At 56.9% G+C, this 24873-nt stretch overlaps 1 protein-coding gene across 9 annotated transcripts in view; it reads right to left on the minus strand.

Moving 5' to 3' along the window:
• TNRC18 (trinucleotide repeat containing 18) overlaps window positions 1-24873 on the minus strand; it is a 119151-nt gene that overhangs the window by 60843 nt on the left and 33435 nt on the right. For 8 of the 9 annotated variants that reach the window (XM_054655453.2, XM_016957060.4, XM_016957057.4 and 5 more), the window contains 8 exons: window positions 22446-22589; window positions 19618-21273; window positions 10359-10461; window positions 9808-10013; window positions 9284-9430; window positions 8470-8660; window positions 6497-6926; window positions 2796-3785 (listed from right to left, as the gene is read on the minus strand). In XM_054655453.2, coding sequence (XP_054511428.2) covers window positions 2796-3785; window positions 6497-6926; window positions 8470-8660; window positions 9284-9430; window positions 9808-10013; window positions 10359-10461; window positions 19618-21273; window positions 22446-22589 — 3867 coding nt within the window. The remainder of the gene's footprint in view (window positions 1-2795; window positions 3786-6496; window positions 6927-8469; window positions 8661-9283; window positions 9431-9807; window positions 10014-10358; window positions 10462-19617; window positions 21274-22445; window positions 22590-24873) is intronic. The other variant, XM_016957059.4, reaches the window with a different exon arrangement.

A 24873-nucleotide genomic window follows, 5' to 3' on the forward strand; every position in this document is an offset into this window, starting at 1 on the left:
ACGCCCAGCTAACTTTTGTATTTTTAGTAGAGATGGGGTTTCACCATCTTGGCCAGGCTGGTCTCGAACTCCTGACCTCAGATGATCTGCCCGCCTCGGCCTCCCAAAATGCTGGGATTACAGGCGTGTGCCACCGTGCCTGGCCAACCAAGGGAATTTTGATTTTCTTCTACCCAAAAAGAAAAAAAAAGTTTCTATTGAACTATTTTCGTGAGAGAAAAGCAGCAATGAACTTTAGGACAAGCGCCTCCCAGTGGGGAGGGGGGCGTTGCTCACACAGGCCAATGGCAGCGTGGCTTCTCCAGGCTTCCTTGAGGGCCATCTGACCATGACAGTCACAAAGCCTTGAAAAATGTGGCCTTGTTTGGACCCAACAGTTCTACCTCTGGGCATACAATCCCAGGCAAATCAGAGATATGGACAAAGTTTTTTTTTCTTCAAGGATAACCATCATGTTATTTGCAACGGAGGAAAAAAAAAAAACAACTTTGTTTTAAAGCAGACGAAAATGCCTGACCATCTAAGACTGGGTCATCAAGGGCCAGGGCCAACCACCAGGCAGAAAGTTGGGCAGTCCCTAAAACAATGATTTTTTAAAAACCACAGCTTTAAGCCGGGTGCTCACGCTTGTAATCCCAGCAATTTGGGAGTCCAAGGTGGGAAAATCACTTGAGTTCAAGAGTTCGCGACCAGCCTGGCCAACATGGCGAAACCCCATCTCTACTTTTTGTAAAAAAAAAAAAAAAAAAAAAAAAAAAATTAAAAAACCCACAGCTTTGAAAAATGTTTAATAAAGAACATTTTAAGTAAAATGTCCGGGCGCAGTGGCTCACGCCTGTAATCCCAGCACTTTGGGTGGCCAAGGCGGGTGGATCACTTGAGGTCAGGAGTACGAGACCAGCCTGGCCAACATGGTGAAACCCCATCTCCACTAAAAATACAAAAAGATAGCCAGGCATGGTGGTGCGTGCCTGTAATCCCAGGTACTCAGGAGGCAGAGGCAGGAAAAATCGCTTGAACCTGGGAGGCGGAAGTTGCAGTGAGCCGAGATGGCACCACTGCACTCCAGCCTGGGTGACAGAGTGAGACTCTATCTCAAAAAAAAAAAAAAAAAAAAAATTTAAGTGAAAAGGGCAGGGCAGGTTACAGAACACTATTTACAAAAAGATCTTAATTTGAGAAGTAAATATGTGTATGTGTGTTCTAGAGGAAATATACTAGAACACTGGCAGGGATATCATCTCTTCAACGGGTGTTGCCCCGGCCCTTCCTCCAAACCAGTTCTAGGCCCAGTTTTCCATGCTGAACATCAGTCATTCTGTGTCTGGCCCAGCATTCAGTGCCCTTTCTGCTGAAGGCATCCCATTCTCTTTGAGAACTACCCTCCCTTCCCTACACCCCAGAGGCAACACATCCCAGATCAAAGGACAGGTAATGATCAGCGCAGCCCATGTCCCAGAACTCAGTTTGATGCCCGCAAAAAGCATGAACCGAGGCTGGGAGCGGTGGCTCACACCTGTAATCCCAGCACTTTGGGAGGCCAAGGCAGGCGGGTCACTTGAGGTCAGGAGTTCGAGACCAGCCTGGCCAACATGGCAAAACCCCATCTCTACTAAAAATACAACAATTAGCCAGGCATGGTGGCACATGCCTGTAATCCCAGCTACCTGGGAGGCTGAAGTAGGAGAATCACTTGAACCCGGGAGGGCGGAGGCTGCAGCGAGCCGAGATGACGCCACTGCACACCAGCCTGGGTGATAGAGGGAGACTATGGCTCAAAAAAAAAAAAAACAACAACAACAAAGCATGAACCGCAGTCAGCCCTTGAGAATGAATCTCAGTGTTTTTGCCAAAGCTAGCAAGAAAGAGGTGGCCTCTTTCGGAAGGCTGCTGAGCAGGCCCAGGGACCTGGGAGGAACTGACAGACCACCCCCCACCCCAGTGAGGACAGTAAGTCGGCCTTGAATGAGGCCAACAGAGAGAAAAGTCGAACAGCAAGAGGGAAGGAGGGAAGGAGACAGGGACACAGAGAGAGAGAGACTAGGGAAGGGCCTGTGTAGGAAAAGAAAAACTTGGTTTCTTGGCTTGAACACCTAGATCCAGCCATACCTGAAATTACCTAATTACTGCCGGACTTCAGTTCCAAGAGCCAATTAATTCTCTCCTGCCTAAACCAATTTAAATGAGAGTTTCTGTTCCTTGCAACCCAAGAAATCCTGCTAAAACACACCATCAATAGAATGAGAAATTTCACCACCAGGAAACCCACAGACTGGCTGCACAGTGCAAACACACTTAACATGCCACTCACTCAACAGGACGCTTAAAAATGCTCGAGATGGAACATTTTGTTATGTGTATCTTACCACAATTTTTAAAAAAATTAATATGAATAAACCATATTCCGGGTTTTTCATAATTTAAAAATCTTATAAAAAAATGTTTAAGAGGCCGGGCACAGCGAGCGACTCACACCTATAATCCCAGCACTTTGGGAGGTCGAGGTGGGCAAAATCACTTGAGTCCAGGAGTTTGAGACCAGACTGGGCAACAGAGCAAGACCCCATCTCTAAAAAAAAGAACTTTTTAAAAAGTTAGTTGGGCATGGTGGTGGACGCCTGTAGCCCAAGCTACTGGGGAGGCTGGGGAGGGAAGATCACTTGAGCCCAGGAGTTTGAGGCTGCAGTGAGCTAAGATTGTGCCACTGCACTCCAGCCTGGGCAACATAGCAAGACCCCATCACCACAAAACTAAAATTCACGAATCTGCAGAACTCAGAGGTCGCGCACTCTCACCTCCCATCTCTTGGCTCCTCCTCTCCAGCTCCAGCTCTGCGATCTCACTTAGCAGGGTGATGCCATGCAGGAAGCTCTGCTCCAAGACAAGGCTCTCGGCTGCTTCCAGCTTCTCCAAGGCCTGGGCTCCAGCAGCACCCGGGGAGGGCAGAGGCCTGGCCTGGGGCAGCTCCGCAGCTGCCGCTAGGGCGTTCATGCCAGCCAGTGGGTCCTCCAGACTGGGCAGGAACTGGTCAGAGCTTGCCTCTTCCAGGAAGCAGGTGCTGCCGGGTACAGGCACGGCCTCTTGGGGCTCCAGGCTCGGGTACTGTCCCTCCCCGGCGGGCACGTCACAGTCTGACATTTCTAGGGTGGGCTGGGACTCGCTCGGTGCCACCTGCGCCAGGCCTTCCTCGGGCACTGCCTCCACCACGGGCACCGCCACAGGCACCTCCACCGGCTCCTCCTTGGCCTCCACCAGCGTCTCGGTTGTCAGCTGCACCCCCAGGTCCAGGGCGGCGGTGCAGGGTTCTGTCCGGCCCGGGGAATCCACCCGTGGTTCAGGCCCCTCCACAAAGTCTGGACACTCAGAGGGCTCTGCGCAGCTCTGCCCGGTGGCACTCAGCACCTGGGCCTCCAACAGGCCACCTCCACAACCCCCTGCAGGGCTGGGGGTAGCCATGGCTTCCGCGGCGGGCAGTGGCAGCGGCGACTCCAGAGGCGGCAGCTCTGTGGGGCCCTCATCCATGTCCTCCACCTCTGCCTTCACCTCCCGCTCAGCCAGCGGTTCTTCCTCCGGGCCCTCCCGCAGCGGCTCTGTGATCTTGGAGGGGGACAAGCGGATGGGCTTGTCTTCGGGTGAGAGTGCCAGGCGCTCGGGCCCATCAGCCGGGAGCGGCACATCAGGGGCCAAGCCGTCCGCGTCGGCGGCCGCCGTGGGCTGCAGCAGGAAAGGGTAGGGCCTCCCGTAGTGCGGTGGCAGGGCTTGGAACGGGTACCTGGGCGGGATATCTGCCAAGGACACAGGGGTCAGCATGGGAGCCCTAGGATCTGATATCCCATGTCCCCATTGACACCCGCCCACCACCCCAGACAGAGACCCAGGACACAGCCGCCCTCTGCTCACCCAGCTACAGGGTGGGAGCTGTTCTAGGTGGGATCTCAGAAACCCCAGGGCCATGCAGTGGCCCCACAGTGAAAAACCAGCCACCTTCTTGTCCCCAAGGTCTTGTGGTCTTGAAGGCAAAGAACCACAGTTGTCTCTCTTGTTCCTTTCCCACTCAGCACCCAGCACAAGGCTAGACCAGAAGCAAACACTTCATGAGGTCTGCAAAGGCCTACAGCTGCCTTTACCCACCTTGTGTGGTCTGGCCTCCACTCCCCAGGAACCTATCGCTCCACCCCATTAAAGCAGTTGTTCAAAATCTAACAGCAGAGCCAGGCGTGGTGGGCCACGCCTGTAATCCCAGCACTTTAGGAGGCCAAAGGGGGACGATCACTTAAATTCAGAAGTTCAAGACCAGCCTGAGCAACAGAGTGAGACCCCATTTCCTTTTTTTTTTTTTTTTTTTTTGAGACGGAACTTCACTCTTGTTGCCCAGGCTGGAACGCAACGGCGCCATCTCAGCTCACTGCAACCTGCGCCTCTTGGATTCCAACGAATCTCCTGCCTCAGCCTCGCGAGCAGCTGGGACAAGAAGCATAAGCATGACCCACCGCGCCTGGCTAATTTTTTTTTTTTTTGAGACGCAGTCTCGCTCTGTCACCCAGACTGGAGTGCAGTGGCGCAATCGCGGCTCACTGCAAGCTCCACCTCCTGGGTTCACGCCCTTCTCCTACCTCACCCTCCCAAGTAGCTGGGACGACAGGCGCCCGCCACCATGCCTGGCTAATTTTTTTTTTTTTTTTTTTTTTTTTGTATTTTTAGTAGAGATGGGTTTTCACCATGTTAGCCAGGATGGTCTCGATCTCCTGACCTCGTGATCCGCCCGCCTCAGCCTCCCAAAGTGCTGGGATTATAGGCGTGAGCCACTGTGCCCGGCCGTGCCCGGTTAATTTTTTATATTTTTAGTAGAGATGGGGATTCACCATGTTTGTCAGGCCAGTCTCAAACTCCTAACCTCAGGTGATCCACCCGCCTCAGCCTCCCAAAGTGCTGGGATTACAGGCGTGAGCCACTGTGCCTGACCTGGAAGACTCCATCTCTACTAAAAAAAAAAAAAAGAAAAAAAAATTAGCTGGTCATGGTGGCGCACCCCTGTAATCCGAGCTACTTCACAGGCAAAGGTGGAAAGATCACTTGAACCTGGGAGATCAAGGCTGCAGTGAGCTATGATGGCACCACTGCACAGCAGCCTGGGTGACAGAGTGAGACTCTATCTCAAAGCAAAACAAAATGTAACAGCAGGGCTAGCTGCAGTGGTCTCAAGCCTACAATCCCAGCACTTCGGGAGGCCAGGGTGGGAGGACTGCTTGAGCCCAGGAGATCAAGACCAGCCTTGGCAACAAAGCAAGACACATCTGTACGAATATAAAAAATAAATTGGCCAGACATGGTGGCTCACGCCTGTAATCCCAGCACTCTGGGAGGCCAAGGTGGGCAGATCACCTGAGGTTGGGCGTTCGAGACCGGCCTGACCAACATGGAGAAACCCCGTCTCTACTAAAAATTCAAAATTAGCCGGGCATGGTGGCACATGCCTGTAATCCCAGCTACTAGGGAGACTGAGGCAGGAGAATCGTTTGAACCTGGGAATCGGAGGTTGCAGTGAGCCAAGATTGCCCGACTGCACTCCAGCCTGGGCAACAAGAGCAAAACTCCGTCTCAAAAATAAATAAATAAATAGCCAAGTCCAGTGATGCGTGCCTATGGTCCCAGCTGCTTGAGAGGCTGAAGCAGGAGGATCGCTCGAGTCCAGGTGTTCAAGGCTGCAGTGAGCTGTGACTGTACCACTGCAGTACAAGCTTGGGCAACAGAGTGAGGATCCCATCTCAAAAAAAAGAAAAGGAATAGCAACCCAGTTCTGTCCCCCAAGTATAATCTCCCTGAGAGCAGGGCTGTGTGCCCCTGATTCTCTGCACCACTCCCAGCCCAGCAGCTGGAGGCACACAAAAGGAAACTGACAAAGGAGAGACAGGCGCCGGGCCAAGCTCAGTGATCGCCACCACTGGCCCAAGCTCACCCAGCCTTGGTGCCAGAATCTGAAGTTGAACCAAAGTCCTCCCAAGCACATGCTCACACGCCTGATACCCCCCAGGGAGGAAGAACACAGTCCCAGCCCCCAAAGCCACCTGCTGCAGGTCCCCTCTGATGCAGAAGACGGCAAGAGCGGGTGTGTGCATGGGACCCATGGAACGGGGGGAAAGCTGCCCAGAATGGGCGTCCCTGGACCATCATCACCAAGGCAGAACTTAGCGCCGACTGCATGCTGAGCGTGTGACAGGTCTGGCTCGGTGGAAAACTCAGAACAACTCATCCTGAAGCAGTTTCTAATATTACACCCATTTCCCTGACACTGCCGCTGAGGAGGGGCCGGGGAGAGGCTGGATTTGACTGTGAGCTCCTGTGTTTGCCTCAGTGTCTGGCAGCAGGCCTGGGACGCAGGAGGTGCTCCGTGGAGTTGGAATGAACAAACGATCGAACGGGTCAATGAAAAGATGGATGAGCAGTTTTACCGCTCCAGGGGCAGAGTGAGACCCTGAGGGTCTCAGCTGCATCCTACCTGAGAACAGGGCCTGGAAGGGGCTGGGGGCTTCCTTCTCCAACTCCAAGTCTTTCTTCTCGACCACATTCTCGGGAGCCTCCTCCTTGCGGGTGATTCCCGGGGTGGGCGGTGGGGAGGCGGGCGGCGGGCTGGTGGGGTGGGAGCTGGGGGTGGCGGGGTAGGCGTAGGCGGGTGGCTTGGACACGTCCTCCAGCTTCTGGATGACCTTGGCCTTCAGGGCAGCCACAGGGGATGCGCGGGGTGACGGTGGCGGGCTCACGGCCTTGCCATAGGTGCCCGCGGGGCCGGCGGCCAGGCCAGGGGGCTTCCGCGGCAGCAGCCCGGGGCCGGTGGTGGCCAGGCCAGCCTTGCCCGCAGCCTCCAGGCCCCGCTTGCTCCCCTTCTCTTCCATCTCCGCCCGGTGCTCCTGCGCCTTCAACCTCTCCTGCTGGGAAGGGGCCGGCAGGCAGGGTCAGCACAGCACGAGCTCCCCCCTCCCCGACGCCCGCACCTGCCCTGTCCCCCCAAGGGTCCCCGAGTCCGAGGAGAACCTCATGCAGGGTCTGGGGTCCAGGCTGCCCACCCCCTCCCAGGCCAGAGACAGACATTCCATCCCAGCCCATGTGTCATAAGCACAGCGTTCCACGCAGAACCCCAAAAGGCAGCGCTGGGGGTGAGGAGCTCTGGTGAGCCCCTTCGAACCAGGGCTGATGGGGGACCTCCACCAGGACCCCGGCCCTGCACGGACCCTCACAGTCAGGACAAGGGGGGCCAGATGGGGGGCACAAGGCCCCACACCTTGATGGCATTGGGCGCACTCACTACCTGCTAAACCTTCCTGCTTCACTGCGTCATCATTTTAGGGTCTCAAAATGCCCCAAAGAGGGCAGGAGGAAGCCAGGCATGTCTTTTATGAGGAAATGGGAGGGAGTCGGCTCGGCGACCACCAATGCCTACCTGGGCCGGTCAGTCAATACACAAAACACACTAGGGGCCGGGCGCAGTGCTCCCGCCTGGAATCCCAGCACTTTGGGAGGCCAAGGCGGGTGGATCACCTGAGGCCAGGAAGACCAGCCTGGCCAACATGGCGAAACCCCATCTCTACTAAAAATAGAGAAAAAAATTAGCCGTGCATGACAGCATGTGCCTGTAATTCCAGCTACTCGGGAGGCTGAGGCAGGAGAATCGTTTGAACCCAGGAGGCGGAGGTTGCAGTGACCCGAGATAGTACCATTGCACTCCAGCCTGGGCGACAGAGCAAGACTCCACCTCAAAAAAACAACAAAAACAAACAAACAAAAAAACACCAGAACAAAGCGCTCCAAGGACAGGCCGCTCTCCCGATTACTAAACAGTCACATTTAGCAACCCAAGGACTAGGCAACGCTAGCATCTGTTTCTCGGAGAGGAAACTTGAAGCCCAGAGAAGTAAAGGCACTTGCCCATGAGCACACAGCCAGGCCTGGCAGAGCTAAGATTCAGACCCAGGGCTCAGGCTCTGAGAGCCTCTGCACCACCTGGGCCGACTCCTCCAGAGCAGACCCTTTGTGTCCCCTATCTTATGGGACCATGCCGTCAGGAGGCAGCTGGCCAGGCCTCCTTGTGCCTCTCCGAGAGGCCACCTGGAGAGAAGAGGCCAGGCTGGGCTCAGGCAACAGCGGGAGCCCACTGGACTCCTTCAGTGTCCAATCACCCTTCCCCAGTCCCCAAGGCCACCTCTCTGCCTTGGTTTCCTCCTCGTTCCTGCACCCTGCCCTGCCAATCTCCATCTACCTCTGCTCACAGCTCCCTCTGCCTGGAGAACTCTTCCACAGATGGCTCCAGGTCTCGGTTCCAGTGCTGCCTCCTCCAGAAGCCCTCCCTGACCACCTGCCCCCCTCTGCTGTTTTCTCCCTCCCTGTAACTGTCTGGAGATTCTGCTGGCTGACTCGTCTGCCTCGTCACCCATGGGGGCCCCCAGAGGGAGCTGCACCTCATCCTCCCCGACTTACCACGAGCTGGGCGCTCCTCTGCAGTTCCAAGGCCTGGGCCGCCTGCTGCTGCAGGTACAGGAACTCCTGCTGCCGCAGGAAGTGCTGCTGTGAGAAGAGCTGCAGCTGCTGGGCGTGGTGCAGGGGGCTGCGGCCCGGCGGGTACAGGGCGGGCCAGAGGGGCGGTACGGTGGCCCGCTCCATTAGCTCCGCTGCAGGGACAGAGACAGTGCGCTGCACCTGCGGCCTGATGCTACACCACCATGCCCATTACGAGGGGAAGCTGAAGCCAGAGAGGGGCCACACCCACACAGCGGGGAGCTGGGCTCTCTGCGGGCCCCCGGCTGCTCCCCAGGGGCCAGGAAGTTTGTCCTGTCCTCCATGGGCCACGTGTGCACCCCAGGCCCGGGGGACACAGCCCTGTCCACACCCGGGGTGGGATGTCCCCACAGCCTCGCAACCAGAGCAGGTCAGCACGCAGACACGTACGAGGACCACTGTGAGGACCTAAGGAACGCCTTCTCCCACCCCTCCCAGTGGTCTACAAGGTGGATTCCTGGGGAGGCGGTGGCGCCAGGTAAGGGGAATCCCAGCCCCCACCCAGGGCTGCCTGTCTCGCTTCTCTTTATGGAGTTTTTGGGCAGGAGCTCATTGCAACAAGGACCCCAAGGCTTTACAACACTGGCAACAGATGTTCTCTCTGAACCCCGGTCCGCCTCCCCAGCCCCCAGATCTGCCGGCCGCCACCCCTCAGCAGGAAGCCCTTGGCATCAGAGACCATCTCGCTGGGCATGGCCAGTCTGGCCCATGGTGGCCACATAGAAGGTCCACTTACCAAAGTGAGGAAGGTGATCACTGGGAATGACCACCAGCTGGCCCGATTGGGGGTCCCTGACAAACTGGTAGGCTGACGGGAGGGAGCCCCCCAGGCCAGGTGGGAATGCAGGGGCCATGCCCTGGTGCAGAGATGGGGGACCCAAGCCTAGGAGGAGAAGCCCAGGCCGGAGTCAGTGCTGGGAGCCCCCAAGCGGTTTGTCCTCGGGCAGCCCCAGCCCAGCACCACCTCCCAAGTCCTGAACCTCCTGGGGCCTCCAGTGGGGAAGCCAAGGGACAGGGGTGCTGGCTGGCTGCAAAGAGCACCCCAGAGCCACCCGCATTGGGCATCTGCCCCAAACAGGCATGGCAGAGGGGCCCCACGAGGCAGAGGCCATTATCATTCTTTCTTCGGACAAATGCGGGAGGCAGGCCCAGGCCCCCCAAGAAACGGCAGGCAGGAGCCAGCCCTGAGCTCTTGTCCTGCACCCGCCCCCTCCCACCCCTCCCTCAGAGAAGGGGAGAGACCCTGTGCCCCACACTCACCGTAGGGGTGTCCAGCGAGCCACATGGATGCATTGCCCGAGCGGGGCAACCAGGGGTGTGTGGCCAGATGGGCTGCGGGGTCGGCAGACCAGCGACCTGAGCCCGCCAGCGCCGGGCCCCCCGTCACCATGAGGTTGGGGTTCAGGCCGTTAGGAGCACAGCTGGTAGGGTGCAGGCGGGCCAGGTCAGCCAGCTCCTTACTCTCTCTGGAAGGAGGATCATAGGTGTCAGCGACAGCTCGGACAGCCCAGGGGACGAGAGGGAGAAGCAGGGTTGCCCCAAGGAACTGTTTGCCACCAGGCCATGAGTCAGGACAACCACCGCTCGGAACTGAAGGGCCTCCCGGGGCCTTCCACACTCACTGTAGGGGCAGTGGGGCCACCTGGCCTGGGCAGGGCTGGCCCGATGCTGAGGACCAGGGCGACTCCCGCTCTCAGTACCATAGCATCCATGGTCAAGGGGCCAAGCCCACCTGGGGTCATCCAGCTGCCCCTCACCCCCAGGGGCTCCCAGATACCCCCTAGACCCTCAGGATCCCCCGACACCCTCACCTGAGCAGCTTCTCCTGATCCCGGTCCAGCCGTGCCCCGAGCAGCCGTTCCTCCCGGTGTCTCGCCCGGTCGTCCACACAGTCCTCATCTGCTCGGCCGTGCCCTGCAGAGGGCCAGGTGGAAGTGAGCCCCCAGCCAGCACCGAGCCCACCCCAGACCCATTGGCCCCACTGCTCTCACCCCTCCCTGGGCCCCCCAGAGCCCCGACGGTCCTGCACAGCCATCCGTGTAGTGCCTTCACCCAACACCTTTCCTTATGACGCATCAAGCTCCCCCAAACCCCAACTGGGGTTCCTCAGGGCCAGAAATCATCCATCCGCTCTGTCATCCCCCATCCAAAAGGCCTGTCTATGTCCCCTAGACAGACAACCGTGGCGATAATTAGACCAACAGCCATGGATATTGTAAGAAAATGTCATAAAACCTGTCACGTAACAAGGAAACGTGAGGCCGGGTGCGCTTACTAATGCTATTTTTATTTTATTTTATTTTTATTTATTTATTTATTTGTTTTTTTTTTGAGATGGAGTCTCGCTCTGTCGCCCAGGCTGGAGTGCAGTGCCACGATCTCGGCTCACTGCAAGCTCTGCCTCCCAGGTTCCCGCCATTCTCCTGCCTCCGCCTCCCAAGTAGCTGGGACTACAGGTGCCCACCACCACGCCCGGCTAGTTTTTTGTATTTTTAGTAGAGACAGGGCTTCACCATGTTAGCCAGGATGGTCTCAATCTCCTGACCCCGTGATCCACCCACCTCAGCCTCCCAGAGTGCTGGGATTACAGGCGTGAGTCACCGAGCCCCGCCACTAATGCTATTTTAATGACGGGAAGGCAGATTCTGAGCTGGGGATTTGGTGAGGACAGGGCAGAGTCCAAATGGAGAAAAAAAACACAACCCAAAAACTAGCCGGACCTGGGCCACATGAAGCCAGACTGTGGTCCCAACCACGCAGGCCTGTGTGTCCCAAGACAGTTTAAATACACATGGCTAGCCAGGCGAGGTGGCTCACACCTGTAATCCCAGCACTTTGGGAGGCCGGGGAGGGGGGGGCGGGGCGGATCACCTGAGGTCAGGAGTTCGAGACCAGCCTGGCCAACATGGCAAAACACCGACTCTACTAAAAAAAATACAAAAATCAGCCAGGCCTGGTGGTGCGCACCTGTGATACCAGCTACTCAGGAGGCTGAGGCAGGAGAATCATTTGAACCCAGGAGGCAGAGGTTGCAGTGAGCCGAGATTGCACCACTGCACTCCAGCCTGGACAACAGACAGAATAAGACTCCGTCAAAAAAAAAAACAAAAAAACAAAAAAAACACACACACAAAAATTAGGCGGGCATGGTGGCATGCACCGGTAGTCCCAGCTACTCGTGAGGCTGAGGTGAGAGGATCTCTTGTGCCGGGGAGGTCGAGGCTGCAGTGATTCCCTATTATGATTGCACTATTGCACTCCAGCCTGGGTGACAGAGTGAGACCCAGACTCTAAAGAAAAAAAAAAAATCAAGATAGAAAAGTAAACCCAAAGAACATTATCCACTTGGGTGGAGGGGGTGGCCTTGGCCCCCTGAGTGGGAGATGCTACCGGGCTCACCCATCCCTGTCCCTCCCTATAGCCAGCCCCTGAGTCCCAGGCCTGGCACATGGATGGTCACCAGAGGAGAGGGGACAGGGAACGGTGGAGTGGCAGGAGCCCCGTCTGGCCCTCCCGGTCCCTCCTTGTCCCTGCCACCCTGCCCTGGCCCCTCTTTGAGTGTTCAACACCATGAGCCAGAGATGGGACACACTGGACAGGTGAAGGCCCGGGAATGGGAGGAAGTTGAGCCCCACGGCAGAGGCTACCAGGTGTGCAGCTTGAAAACCTGCCCGTCGGCTCCCAGGTGCCATTCGCACAGGCTGAGGCACGGCTGATACTCCCCTTGGGGCCGGCCTTCCCAGGGCTTCCAGGAAGAGGGGTGGGCTGGGAGCTAGGTCCTCCTACGCAGCGCTACTGTGGGCAGACCCCGGCCATCAGCCGGCCCAAGGGCCCGGTCCAGCACCGCCAGCTGCAATGTCAGGGGATCAGCCGCCAGCACAGAGAAACTATCCTTCTGCTGGAGACAAGGTCCCCACCCAGCTGCCCTAACTGGGGTCTACAGTGGCCCCACAGCCATGACCCTAATGGGTGAGGAACCTTGGAATCAAGCTTCTCCTCTCATCTCTCCCTTCCCACACCCCCAAATACCAGGAGCTCCTAATGAGCAGCACCCCAGGCCCGACAGAATGGCTCACGCCTGTAATCCCAGCACTCTGGGTGGCCAAGGTGGGAGGATCACTGGAGCCCAGGAGTTTGAGACCAATCTGGGCAACACAGTGAGTCCCCATCTCTACAAAAACATAAAAAATTAGCCAGGCATGGTGTCATGCCCCTGTGGTCCCAGCTACTTAGGAGGCTGAGGCAGGAGGATGGCTTGAGCCCAGGAGGTGGAGACTGCAGTGAGCTGTGATTACACCACCATACTCCAGCCTAGGCCACAGAGCATCTCCCTTTCCCTGCAGGAAGGTGGGAACCCACCAGTCCCAGAAGCAGAAGAGAGGAACCCAGAGAGGGGCACAGCCATGCCGGCCCAGACGCCTGCAGGACCGAGTGTACGGAGGGACAGCCGGGCAGCCCGGCACGGGGAGAGGCGTGTTGACGAGGGCGCCTGGACACGGGCCTCCAGGGCTACCTGGACCTCCAACATCAACGTAGCTCCTGTATCAAAGCAGAAGCTGAGCCCACCACGCACCCCTCAGTCAGGACTGCAAGGGGCCCTGCCTGTGGACCTCACGGGGAAACTGAGGCCCAGAAGGGCAGTGACAGGTCTCAGGCAGGACTGGGGCAACGGAGGGCCACTCCAGAGTCCCACAGCTGTGCTGAGAAATCGAGTCATGAGCTCAAGCTTCCTTCTCCCAGGGGAGACAGCCGTCCCAGCTTACAGAATCCCAGAGGCTCAGCCACCTGAGGGGGCCACCCTCACGCCCCCTGGGTCCTCCTGGAGTCTGGGACAAGCTTTGAGCACAGGGCTCTCCCCGTGCCCCCAGAAGAGGCAGGCACTTAGAGTGCAGCCTGAGCTCGACCCCAAGCCCTCTGTCCCCCCGACTGTCCCGGCTGTCACTGTGAATGGTCTCAGGGGCTTCCCATCCCAAGCGCCACCTGCCACAGAAGCCAGTCTGCTGGCCAGCCCCATATCAGAGCACCTGCCACCCTCAGGGCCTCAAGGGCCACAGCCCCAGGTTGCTCCCTGCAAATGTGGTTGGCCTCTGAAGAGAGATAGTGAGCCCTCTGTCCCCTACCCCTGCGCTTGGCCGGGCCCCTCCTCTACCCTCCTCACTCTGTGGCCCTCCATCCGCTCTAATCCTGGTCCTATCTGTCACCCCACAGGCCCAAGTGGGGACCTGGCCGGCCTCTCAAGGATGCCCCACCCTCTCTGCACATGTCACACTTGTCCCCTTCCCCACCTCTGGGCCACACACACACCATTCCCACCACCTAGACCTCCACCATCAGAGCTCAGCTTCAAGTGCCACTTCCTCCAGGAAGCCCTCCCTGACCACCTCTGCTCCATCACGTTCTCTTGACTATACACAGCTATTCTGCTTATTGATCATTCACTGTCTGTGTCCTCGAGGCTGCAGTGAGCCATGACTGCACCACTGAACTCCAACCTGGGCAACGGAGTGAGACCCTGTTTCCAAAAAAAAAAGAAAAAGAAAGAAAGGAAAGAAGGAAAGACTGAAAGAAAGAAAAGTAAACTCAGGTCGGGTGCAGTGACTCACGCCTGTAATCCCAGCACTTTGGGAGGCCAAGGTGGGCAGACCACCCAAGGTCAGGAGTTCAAGACCAGCGTGGCTAACATGGTGAAACCTCGGCTCTACTAAAAATACAAAAATTAGCTGGGCATGGTGGCAGGTGCCTGTAATCCCAGCAACTCAGGAAGCTGAGGCAGGAGAATCACTTGAACCCGGGAGGCGGAGGTTGCAGTGAGCCAAGATCACAGCACTGCACTCCAGCCTGGGCGACAGAGTGAGACTCCATCTCATAAATAAATAAATTAATTAAATAATAAAAATAAAAAATAAAATAAAGTGGATAAATAAACAAAGGCTGTCCCTGTGCCCAGCAGGGCCCCAGGCCACTTTGCAAACATGAACTGATTCAATCACCATCAACCCAGGAGGCAGATCCCAGCCCTCATCCCTATCTTCCAGATGAGGAAACTGAGGCACAGGGAGATAAAGAAACATGCCCAAGTCACAAGACTAACATGGAGGCGTCATGGCTGTGATCAGCGTCCAAGTCGGCCCTGCTGACCACCAACATACACGGCCCCACACAGGGAGTGCCACAGGGCCCTCTCCAGCCACGTCACTGCCGCCCCCTATCTGCAGGCCGCCCAGAGGCCCAGCCCCAGCCCAGGGCCCATGGTGGGGTGAGGGTGTCCTGCAGCAAAAGCCCCTGAGTCTGCAGCGCTAACGACTCCACTCACAGGTCACACGCCCCACATCGCAGCCATTAGGAACCCAAGGCTCACGCAGAGGCCCCGTTCCCATGGCAACCCCTTCCTGGCCTCTCTCTGAGCAGTTCCAGATAGGGTTGCTCTCCAGGGGTCCGGGGAAGCGGATGGGGGGGAGTGACTGGATAGAGGCCCCAGCAGGCTTGTCACCAACACCATGGCGTACACCCGGCTCTGCATCCCCAGCCGCCCCCTGTGATGCTGGAGGTGGGGACATCCCCACAGCCCCTCCCTCCCAAACCTGGCCCCACCCTAGAGGTGATGGGCCAGTGAAGAGGTAGGAAAGACAAAACTCAGCTCAGGGCTCCCCGCTCAGCCTTGCCTCATCCCTGCAGGCCTGTCTCCCCATCTGAATGGGGAGAGTAACAGCCCCTCCTCTGCACAGGTCCACGCCCTCACAGGAGACCTCATGGATCTGTCTGTTCATACGGGCTGCTGGCTCAATGGCAACGATTGCTTTCTATTTTTTTTGCGGGGGGGCAGGATCTTACTCTGCCACCCAGGTTGGGGCGCAGTGGTGCGATCTCACTGCAGCCTCGACCTGCTGGGCTCAAGTGATCCTTCCCTGCTTCAGCCTCCCAGTAGCTGGGACCATAGATGCCACACCACTATGCTCGGATGATTTATTTTTATTTTTTTTTGTAGAGTCGGGGTTTCACAATGTTGCCTAGGCTAGTCTCCCAACTCCTGAGCTCAAGCGATCTGCCCACCTTGGCCTCCCAAAGAGCTGGGATTACAGGCATGAGCCGCCGCATCTGGCAAGGATGCCCCTTATCGTTCTTAGCTTCTTGGGCATGGGGGCTCTGACTGCGTGGGGCTCACAAATGTAGGTAATGCCTGTCCTTCATCCATCTCAAGGTCCGAGGCCCCCTGAGGCCAGACCTAGCTCCTATGTGAGGACAGGAAGACCCAGGGCTCCCCTGCACAGGCAGGTGCATTCTAAGACCCTAATGCCTGAATATGAGCAGATGAGAGACAGGCGTTTATAACGCACCCACTATGTGCCCGCCAGCCCACCCAGCATCCAGCAGATGAGCCGCCCCCAGAGGCCAGAGGGCTCGAGGCTCTTGTTCAAGGTTACGTAGCTACAAAGGGCAGAGCTTGGACTTAAACCCATTGACAAAGGCAGAGGGCTCGCTCCAAAAAGCAAGAGACTGGGGCGAGACCCCAGGAGACCAGTGTGACAACCCTACTGTCCTCAGCTGGGGGAACTGCCCAGACACAGGCGTCCCAGGGCGTCTCTCTCCTCCCTCCTTTCAAAGTGGCTCAGCACTCAGGCTGGACTGCCCAGAGAGAAATGACCACTTCTTACGGGATTTTTTTTTTTAAGGAAAGAAAGAATCCAGCCCCCTACTTTTTTGTTCTTTTAGAGACCGGGTCTCACTCTGTTGCCCAGACTGGAGCGCAGTGGTGCAATCATAGTTCAATGCAGCCTTGACCTCCTGGGCTCAAACTATCCTCCCACTTTAGCCTCCTAAGTAGCTGGGACCACAGGCACACCAGCATACACGGATGATTTTTTTTTTTTTTTTTTTTTTTTTTTTGAGATAGAGTTTCACTCTGTTGCCCAGGCTGGAGTGCAATGGCACGATCTCAGCTCACTGCAACCTCCTCCTCCTAGGTTCAAGCCATTCTCCTGCCTCAGCCTATCAAGTAGCTGGGATTACAGGTATGTGCCACCACGCTTGGCTAATGTTGTATTTTTAGTTAGTAGAGACGGGGTTTTACCACATTAGCCAGTCTGATCTCAAACTCCTGACCTCGGGTGATCCACCCGCCTCGGTCTCCCAAAGTGCTGGGATTACAGGCGTGAGCCACCACGCCCAACCTATTTTTATTTTTTGTAGAGACAAGGTCTTGCTAGGTCGCCCAGGCTGGCCTCAACCTCCTAAGCTCAAGTGATCCTCCTACGTTGGCCTTCCGAAGTGCTGGGATTACAGGCCTAAGCCACCATACCCGGCCCCCAACCAGTCACCTACTTTTCAAACATCAGCACCAACAGAGAAGAGCAGCTTCAGATAAATCCCCAAACATCTCATCCCAAACCTCTGGCACACCCTCCCTCCCTCCCTCACATTCGCATGTCCCCCTCCCCCACACAAACACACTCACAGCCTCTTGAGCACAGACAGGTACTCTGGGATCTCAGATGGAATCCAGTGACCGTGAGCCCCCAACAAAGGTGCCACCCCATGTGACAGGAGGATCCTTCCAGAGAAAGGCTCAAAGAGATCTCCTGCCTCCCAGGGGGGCCCACAGCCCCAAACCTCTGAGCAGGAGACCTTTTTCCATCACCAAGCTGGCCACCTCCAATCCAAGGTCTGTTGGCCCCTCCCTCCTTCTGTCCCAGAATAAGGCAGGTTCTCATGCAAAGCCCCAGGGTAAGAGTGTAGCGGGGCTTGCCTGGCTCCAGGAGCTCCACACAGAGCAGTGTGTTCATTCAGTCAGTCAACACTCACTCACTGAGCATCGCTCACCATGAGCCAGCCCTGCTGGATGAAAAGAATTCCAAGACAAGCCTGACAGAGCCCCACCTCCCAACTCAAAATCCAAAGACTTCAGGGCCGTCCCCGGAAGGCAGGAGCATCTGGAGCTCGGCCAGAGACAGGCCCGGTCCAAGGTGGCTCCACGGGGAGGTGAAGGCACAGAGGATGGGGAGACATGGCCGTGCAGGAAGTGGGAAGGGCGCTGCAGGCGGGAGGTCCAGCACCAGATACCCAGGACCGGCTGGGGCAGGCATCAGGGTGGTGGGAAAGTGACACAGCTGGCTGGGCGCGGTGGCTCACGCCTGTAATCCCAGGACTTCAGGAGGCCAAGGTGGGCAGATCACTTGAGGTCAGGAGTTCGAGACCAACCTGACCAACATGGTGAAACCCCATCTCTACTAAAAAAAATACAAAATTAGCCGGGCATGGTGGCGGGTGCCTGTGACCCCAGCTCCTCGGCTGAGGCCAGAGAATCACTTGAACCCAGGAGGCGGAGGTTGCAGTGAGCCAAGATCATGCCATTGCACTCCAGCCTGGGCAACAGAGCAAAAGTCTGTCTCAAAAAAAAAAAAAAAAAAAACAGATGCGGTGGCTCATGCCTGTAATCCCAGCACTTTGGGAGGCCGAGGCGGGTGGATCACTTGAGGTCAGGAGTTTGAGATGAGCCTGGCCAATATGGTGAAACCCTGTCTCTACTAAAAAATACAAAAGTTAGCCAGGCGTGATGGCGCGCACCTGTAGTCCCAGCTACTCGGGAGGCTGAGGCAGGAGAATCGCTTGAACCCAGGAGGCAGAGGTTGCAGTGAGCAGAGATTGTGCCACTGCACTCCAGCCTGGGTGACAGAGCGAGACTCCATCTCAAAAAACAAAACAAAAAAAAGTGACACAGGTAGGAGATTCAGTACTTTCAGAGGCCAAGGCAGGCGGATCATCTGAGGTCAGAAGTTTGAGACCAGCCTGGCCAACATGGCAAAACCCCATCTCTACTAAAAATACAAAAATTAGCCAGGCATGGTGATGCATACCTCTAATCCCAGCTACTGGGGAGACTGAGGCACAATCGCTTGAACCCAGGAGGCAGAGGTTGCAGTGAGCCAAGATGGCACCACTGTACTCCAGTCTGGGCAACAATGCAAGACTCTGTCTCCAAAAAAAAAAAAGAAAAAGAAAAAATTAGTCGGGCGTGGTGGCGCATACCTGCGGTCCCAGCTACTTGGGAGGCTAAGGTTGGAGGATCGCTTGAGCCCAGGAGGTCAAGGCTACGGTAAGCTATGATCGCACCACTGCACTCCACCCTGGGTGACAGAGCACGACTCTATCTCTAAAACAAAATAATAATTTATAAACTAAAAATAAATAAAACAGGCTAGGGGCAGTGACTCACGCCTGTAATGCCCAGCACTTTGGAAGGCTGAGATGGGCGGATCACCTGAGGTCAGGAGTTCAAGACCAGCCTGACCAACTTGGAGAAACCCTGTCTCTACTAAAAACACAAAATTAGCCAAGCATGGTGGCGCATGTCTGTAATCCCAGCTACTCTGGAGGCTGAGCCAGGAGAATCACTTGAACTTGGGAGGCGGAGGTTGCGGTGAGTTGAGATCGTGCCATTGGACTCCAGCCTGGGCAACAAGAGTGAAACTCAGTTTCAAAAATAAATAAATAAATAAAACAATTCTAAAGAATCCAAAATATAACAGATACTCATAAACCACTTACAGGCACGTAATCTCTCTACCTACCTAAAAAGTCACTCAAGTACTGAGTATCAAGACCGTGAGGATGTTGGAACCCCAGTTTCTGTCTGTTCCTCACTCATTCACTCATCCATCAAACACCTACTACGTGCCAGAGCCCAGGCTGGCTAGGTACCGGGGACACTGGAATCGGTAAGGCACAGTTAGGTCCCTCGATGACTTCAAATTGAAGGTTTGATATTTGTCTATTCCCAAGACCATCTATTCTCAGGAAATGACTAAAAGTATCACGAAGATGCAATGCACACAAAGACTGAAAGCAACGTTCCGAACACAAAACATCGGAGAAGGAACAAACGAAAATGCCCACCAAGGGAGTGGAAAACTGAACCATGGTACATGCTCGCAACAGAACATTCAAGACCATTTAAAAAAATGATACTTATAAAGACTTAGCAATAGCAAAGGGAAAGGGCCCACACTGTAATGTACGGGAAACGGCAGAGAGACCCAAGATCCTACCCGCACCTGGGCTCTGCCCAGAACCTACCTTTGACGTTACTCAGCGACAGAGAGCGCTCCTGGTCTACCAGCCCAGGCCCCAGCCGGCCACTGCCGCCACTGTCCTTCTGCCGGGCCACAGCCACTGCAATGCCCACAGGCGGGTGTCGCACTTCTGCCTCACCCTGGGCACCAGAGCCCTCGCGCCCGAAAGCTTTGGCGCTCTCAGGCCTCTCGGGGTCCCGCTTCAGCTGCCGGCCGCCGCCCGCTGCAGGGCCTCCGGAGTGTGGGAGACGGGCCTGGGCTCGGGAGGCACCCGCAGAGGTGGGCGCAGGCTCGGGTTTCATGGTGCCCAAACCTCCAAAGGGGCTCTTCTTGCCACAGCCACCAGGGCGCACGGCCACGGCCTCCCGGGCAAAGCTGCCACTGTACTTTATAAGGCTCTGCATGGCCGAGGCCTCTCCAGGCCCGTGGGCCGCAGAGTGCATGTCAGCGACCGGCCGGCCACAGGTGGCCGCCGAGCGGGGCAGCACAGCCCCAGGGTCCAGGTAGGCTTTCTTGGAGGAGGAGGCAGCAACCACGGCGGCCTCCTCTTCGGCGCGGCTGTGGTGGTGCTGCGCGGCCAGCACGGCCATCTGCGTGGTGGCGAAGTTGCCCAGCTCGAAGGGTTTCCATTTATGCTCAGGGCCGGTGGGCGGGGGGCGCCCGGGTTCCAGGCCGAAGAGCTTGGCGGCCTGTTGGGCTGCAGGACCGGCTGGGCCGCGGGGCGCACGTTCGCAGGGCCTCGGGTCCGCCTCGGGCTTGAGCAGCTCCTTGGCAGGCAGGTAGGCGCGGGGGTCCGGGGAGGCGCGTGCGGCCCGCACCGTGGGGGCATCCGCGGGGGGCGGCCGCTTGAGCGAGCGGATGACCGAGTTCTTCTCGCGCAGGCCCTCGGGCCGGTCCAGAGGCCGCGGGGAGCCGGGGGGCGCCTGCAGGACCCCTGGCCTGCCAGCCTCGCGCTCGCGGGCCCTGGCATCGCGCGCCTGGGATGCGATCTGGATGGGCCCCGGGCGCTCGTCGAAGGCCTCCACGGAAGGCACGAAGGTGGGCGCCACCACGCGGTGCTCGCGGCCCTGCTCGCGGAAGACGGTGTAGACGCCGGCGGGGGTGGCCGCGGGGGGTGCAGGAGGCCCCTTGGGGGGCGCGGGCAGCGGTGAGGGGCAGGGGCGCGGCCCAGGGAGCAGGGTCTCCGTGCGCCGCAGCAGCCGCGCGCCCTCGTCCTGCCGGGCAGCCTCCTTGGCACCCCCGCGCCCCGCTTCGGCCACCAGCGCGGGCAGCCCCACGTCCCCGGCGCCGCCGTTGCACATGGTCAGTACCGACGGCTGCAGCGCCGCATTCTTGGTCTTGGACTCAGCCAGGAAGGGCGACAGGCGCTCAGCCAGGCGCGGGGGCCCCCGGTCCTGCCGGCCCTCGGCGCGCGCCTCCTGGGTCAGGTCCACCACGCCCCGTGGCCCCGAGGCCTCCTCGCCCCGGGCGCGCGGGTCCTTCTTGCCAAAAAGCGGAGGCGGCTCCCCGCCGCGGCCCGCCCGCTCCTTGGCTGTACCGTCCCGCGACGACGAGCCTTTGGCCGGGGCGCCCGAGGAGTGGCCGCCGCCAGGGGTCCGGACCGAGGGCGCGTGAGAGTGCAGGGAGCCCGGAGCCCCCGCGGTGGGCAGGTAGAAACCGTCTGCGGAGAAGGGAACAGCAGGCAGTGAGCGAGCGCCACCTCCCCTCCCACCCCTGCCTGGGCGGAGGCGGACCCCTGAGAGGGGGATGGACCAACCCATGCCTCCCCCAGTGTTTTGGTTTTGGTTTTTTTGTTTTTTTGTTTTTTTTTTTTTTTTTGAGAAAGAGTCTCCCTCTCCTCACCCAGGCTGGAGTACAGTGGCGCAATCTTGGCTCACTGCAACCTCCACCTCCTGGGTTCAAGCGATTCTCCTGCCTCAGCCTCCCGAGTAGCTGGGATTACAGGCGCACCCCACCACGCACGGCCAATTATTGTATTTTTAATACAGGTGGGGTTTCACCATGTTCGTCAGGCTGGTCTTGAACTCTTGACCTCAGGTGATCCACCCGTCTTGGCCACCCAAAGTGCTGGGATTACAGGCTTGAGCCGCACTCAACCCAGTGTTTTTTCTTGGAAATTAAACGGTTTTGGTGCAGGGAGCCCCGAGGTTTCACACCAAGGCAAGGCACCCCCCAGGGCAAGAAGAAATGGGCGTCCCAGCCCTAGAGAGCGCAGGCTCTGGAAATACCTAGAACCAAGTTTAAATCTACCCTTCCCAAGCCTCAGTTTCCTCATCTGTAAAAGGAGAGACCAGGGGTTGTTTTCGAAGTTGCCCGGAAGGCCTAGCAGGGCCCCTAAGAGGACAGTGTGACCAGAAGGCACCCAGGGCTGTGGGTGGGCCCAAGAAGCCTGTGGGGGGTCTTAGGGACTCAGGTCTCAAAAAAGCATCTTAGGCCACAATGGCTCACATCTGTAATCCCAGCACTTTGGGAAGCCGAGGTAGGAGGATTGCTTGAGGCCAGGAGTTTGAAACCATCCTGGGAAACACAGCAAGACTCCACCTCTACAGGGAAGTTAAAAAGTCAGCTGGCTGTGGTGGGGGGTGTCTGCAGTCCCAGCTACTTGGGGGGCTGAGTCAGGTGCATCATGTGGGAGTTTGAGGCGGCAGTGACCTGATCGCACCACTGCACTCCAGCCTGGGCAACAGAGTGAGACCCTGTCTCAAAAAAAAAAAAAAAAAAAAAAGCCAGCATCCTGGACAGAGCTGGGGGCTACCTGGATGCTGCCAAAGGCCCCAGAAGCCTCTCAGAAGGCCCCTGTGCCACCCCCAACCCCGGACTCCACAGTCTTACCTCCTCCTGGCCCCTGACCTTTCTGGGTATCGAAAATGCTGGGCTGACCCAGCTGGCTGAGGAGGGGGCTCCCACTGCTGGGGGGCTCCAGGTGGTTCAGGTGGAGGTAGGATGGGTACAGCCCACTGGGCAGGTGGGAGAAGCCTGTAACAGAAAAGAGAAAAGCTGGGCTGGGCCAATTTGTGCTGCTCACCAGGAGCTTCCTTCCAGCTCCTGGAAATAAACTCTTTTGGCAGCCGACCGCTGGTGCAGGGCGCCTCGAGTTTAACAGCAGCTCCTCAGGGCAATGCATTCTCCTGCTCCCCAACCCTGGGTCTCTCTCCAGGCCCAGGCAGCCCTCACGGGGGATTGGGGTCTCCAGTCCCCCCCAGAAAGAGGATCAGAATGGATCCAACTAGCAGGGCCCGATAACAGCCTACCAAACATGACCAAGAGCTTTGCCACTGTCATCCTCATTTAAACCTCAAAAACAACCTATAAGGAAGAGACTTAATGTCCTCACTTTAAAGACGAGAAAACTCAGAGCAGGCCACTTGCCCAAGACGATACATCAGAGCTGCCTGGCTTTGGATCGAGGCCATCGAACTCTGCAGCCAGGACTCTTAACCTCAGCCTAACACAGGCCCTTTCTCTGCTGTGTGACCCCAAGCTGGTCACCTGCCTTCTCTGAACCTCAGCGGACCCAGCATCTTCAGCTGCTGGGTCTCCCAGGCAGGAGCTGCCAGGAAGGAATTCCTCCCACCAAGGATCCTGCCCGCCTCCCCAAAGGCCACCCCCTCACCAGCAATGCCCAGCACCAGCATCAGGACGTGCTGACTTCAACTATTCAGATTTTTTTTTTTTTTTTTGAGACAGAGTCTTACTCTGTGGCCCAGGCTGGAGTGCAGTGGCAGGATCTCGGTTCACTGCAACCTCCACCTCCTTAGTTCAAGAGATCCTCCTGCCACAGCCTCCTGAGGAGCTGGGATTATAGGCGCCTGCTACCACACCCGGCTAATTTTGTATTTTTAGTAGAGATGGGGTTTCACCATGTTGATCAGGCTGGTCTCGAACTCCCGGCTTCAAGTGATCCACCCACCTCAGCCTCCCAAAGTGCTGGGATTACAGGTGTGAGCCACCACATCCGGCTCAGAATTTTTTAAAAATAAAAATAAACAGAATTGGGACCTTGCAGGACAAAGAAGGAAGGGGTAGCCATGGAGAGAGGAGAAGTCACCTAAGAGAGCACACAGAGGCCAGGCATGGTGGCTCACACCTTTAATCCCAGCACTCTGGGAGGCCGATGGGGGAGGATTGCTTGAGCCCAGGAGTTTGAGACCAGCCTGGGAAACATAGTGAGACCCCATCTCTATTTAAAAAAAAAAAAAAAAAAAAAAAAAATTTAAATAGTTTTTTTTTTTTAAAGGGCACACAGAATGACAGCCCTAAGAGGCAGGCAGGTGCTAGGGTGCTGGGTAAGGGTCCTGATTCTCTGCCTGAGCCCAGAGTCCTATGGGATCCCAGGCCAATTAGAGATCTCTCAGGGACTCAGGTACCCCATACCCAGCTGCCCCTGCTAAGGCCAGGGATGCAGGACCTGTCCCTGGCCCACTGGGCCGATGTCTTCTCTCCAGCACCGCCTTGTCAATCATGCCATTGACAACACCCACAAACAAAAGGGCTACCCGATACCTGTTCTCTCATCCAGTCATTCAAACAGCACTCCCAGCCGGAGCAGTGGCTCATGCCTGTAATCCCAGCATTTTGGGAGGCCGAGTTGGGTGGATCACGAGGTCAGGAGTTTGAGACCAGCCTGATCAACATGGTGAAACCCCATCTCTACTAAAAATACAAAAAATTAGCCGGGTGTGGTAGCAGGCGCCTGTAGTCCCAGCTCCTCAGGAGGCTGTGGCAGGAGGATCTCTTGAACTCAGGAGGCGGAGGTTGCAGTGAACCGAGATCAGCCTGACCAACATGGTAAAGCCCTGTCTGTACTAAAAATACAAAAATTAGCCAGGCGTGGTGGCGCATGCCTGTAATCCCAGCTACTCAGGAGGCTGAGGCAGGAGAATTGCTTGAACCCGGGAGGTAGAGGTTGCAGTGAGCCAAGATTGTGCCACTATATACTCCAGCCTGGGCGACAGAGCAAGACTCCATTTCAAAAAATAAATAAATAAATAAATAAAATACAACCAACAATAAAAAAACAGCACTCCCACACAGGCATCAGGTCTCTGCTCTCCCGTCTGTAAAATGGACCTAATGGGCTTAATAGGCCGGGCACAGTGGCTCATGCCTGTAATCCCAGCACTTTGGGAGGTCAAGGTGGGACGATCGCTTGAGCCTAGCAGTTCAAGACCAGCCTGGGACACATGGTGAAACCCCGACTCCACCAAAAACGAATACAGTAGTTAACCGGGCGTGATGGTGTGCACCTGTAGTCGCAGCT

The sequence above is a fragment of the Pan troglodytes genome, chromosome 6 (genome assembly GCF_028858775.2).
Source record: "Pan troglodytes isolate AG18354 chromosome 6, NHGRI_mPanTro3-v2.0_pri, whole genome shotgun sequence".
Taxonomy (NCBI): Eukaryota; Metazoa; Chordata; class Mammalia; order Primates; family Hominidae; genus Pan; species Pan troglodytes.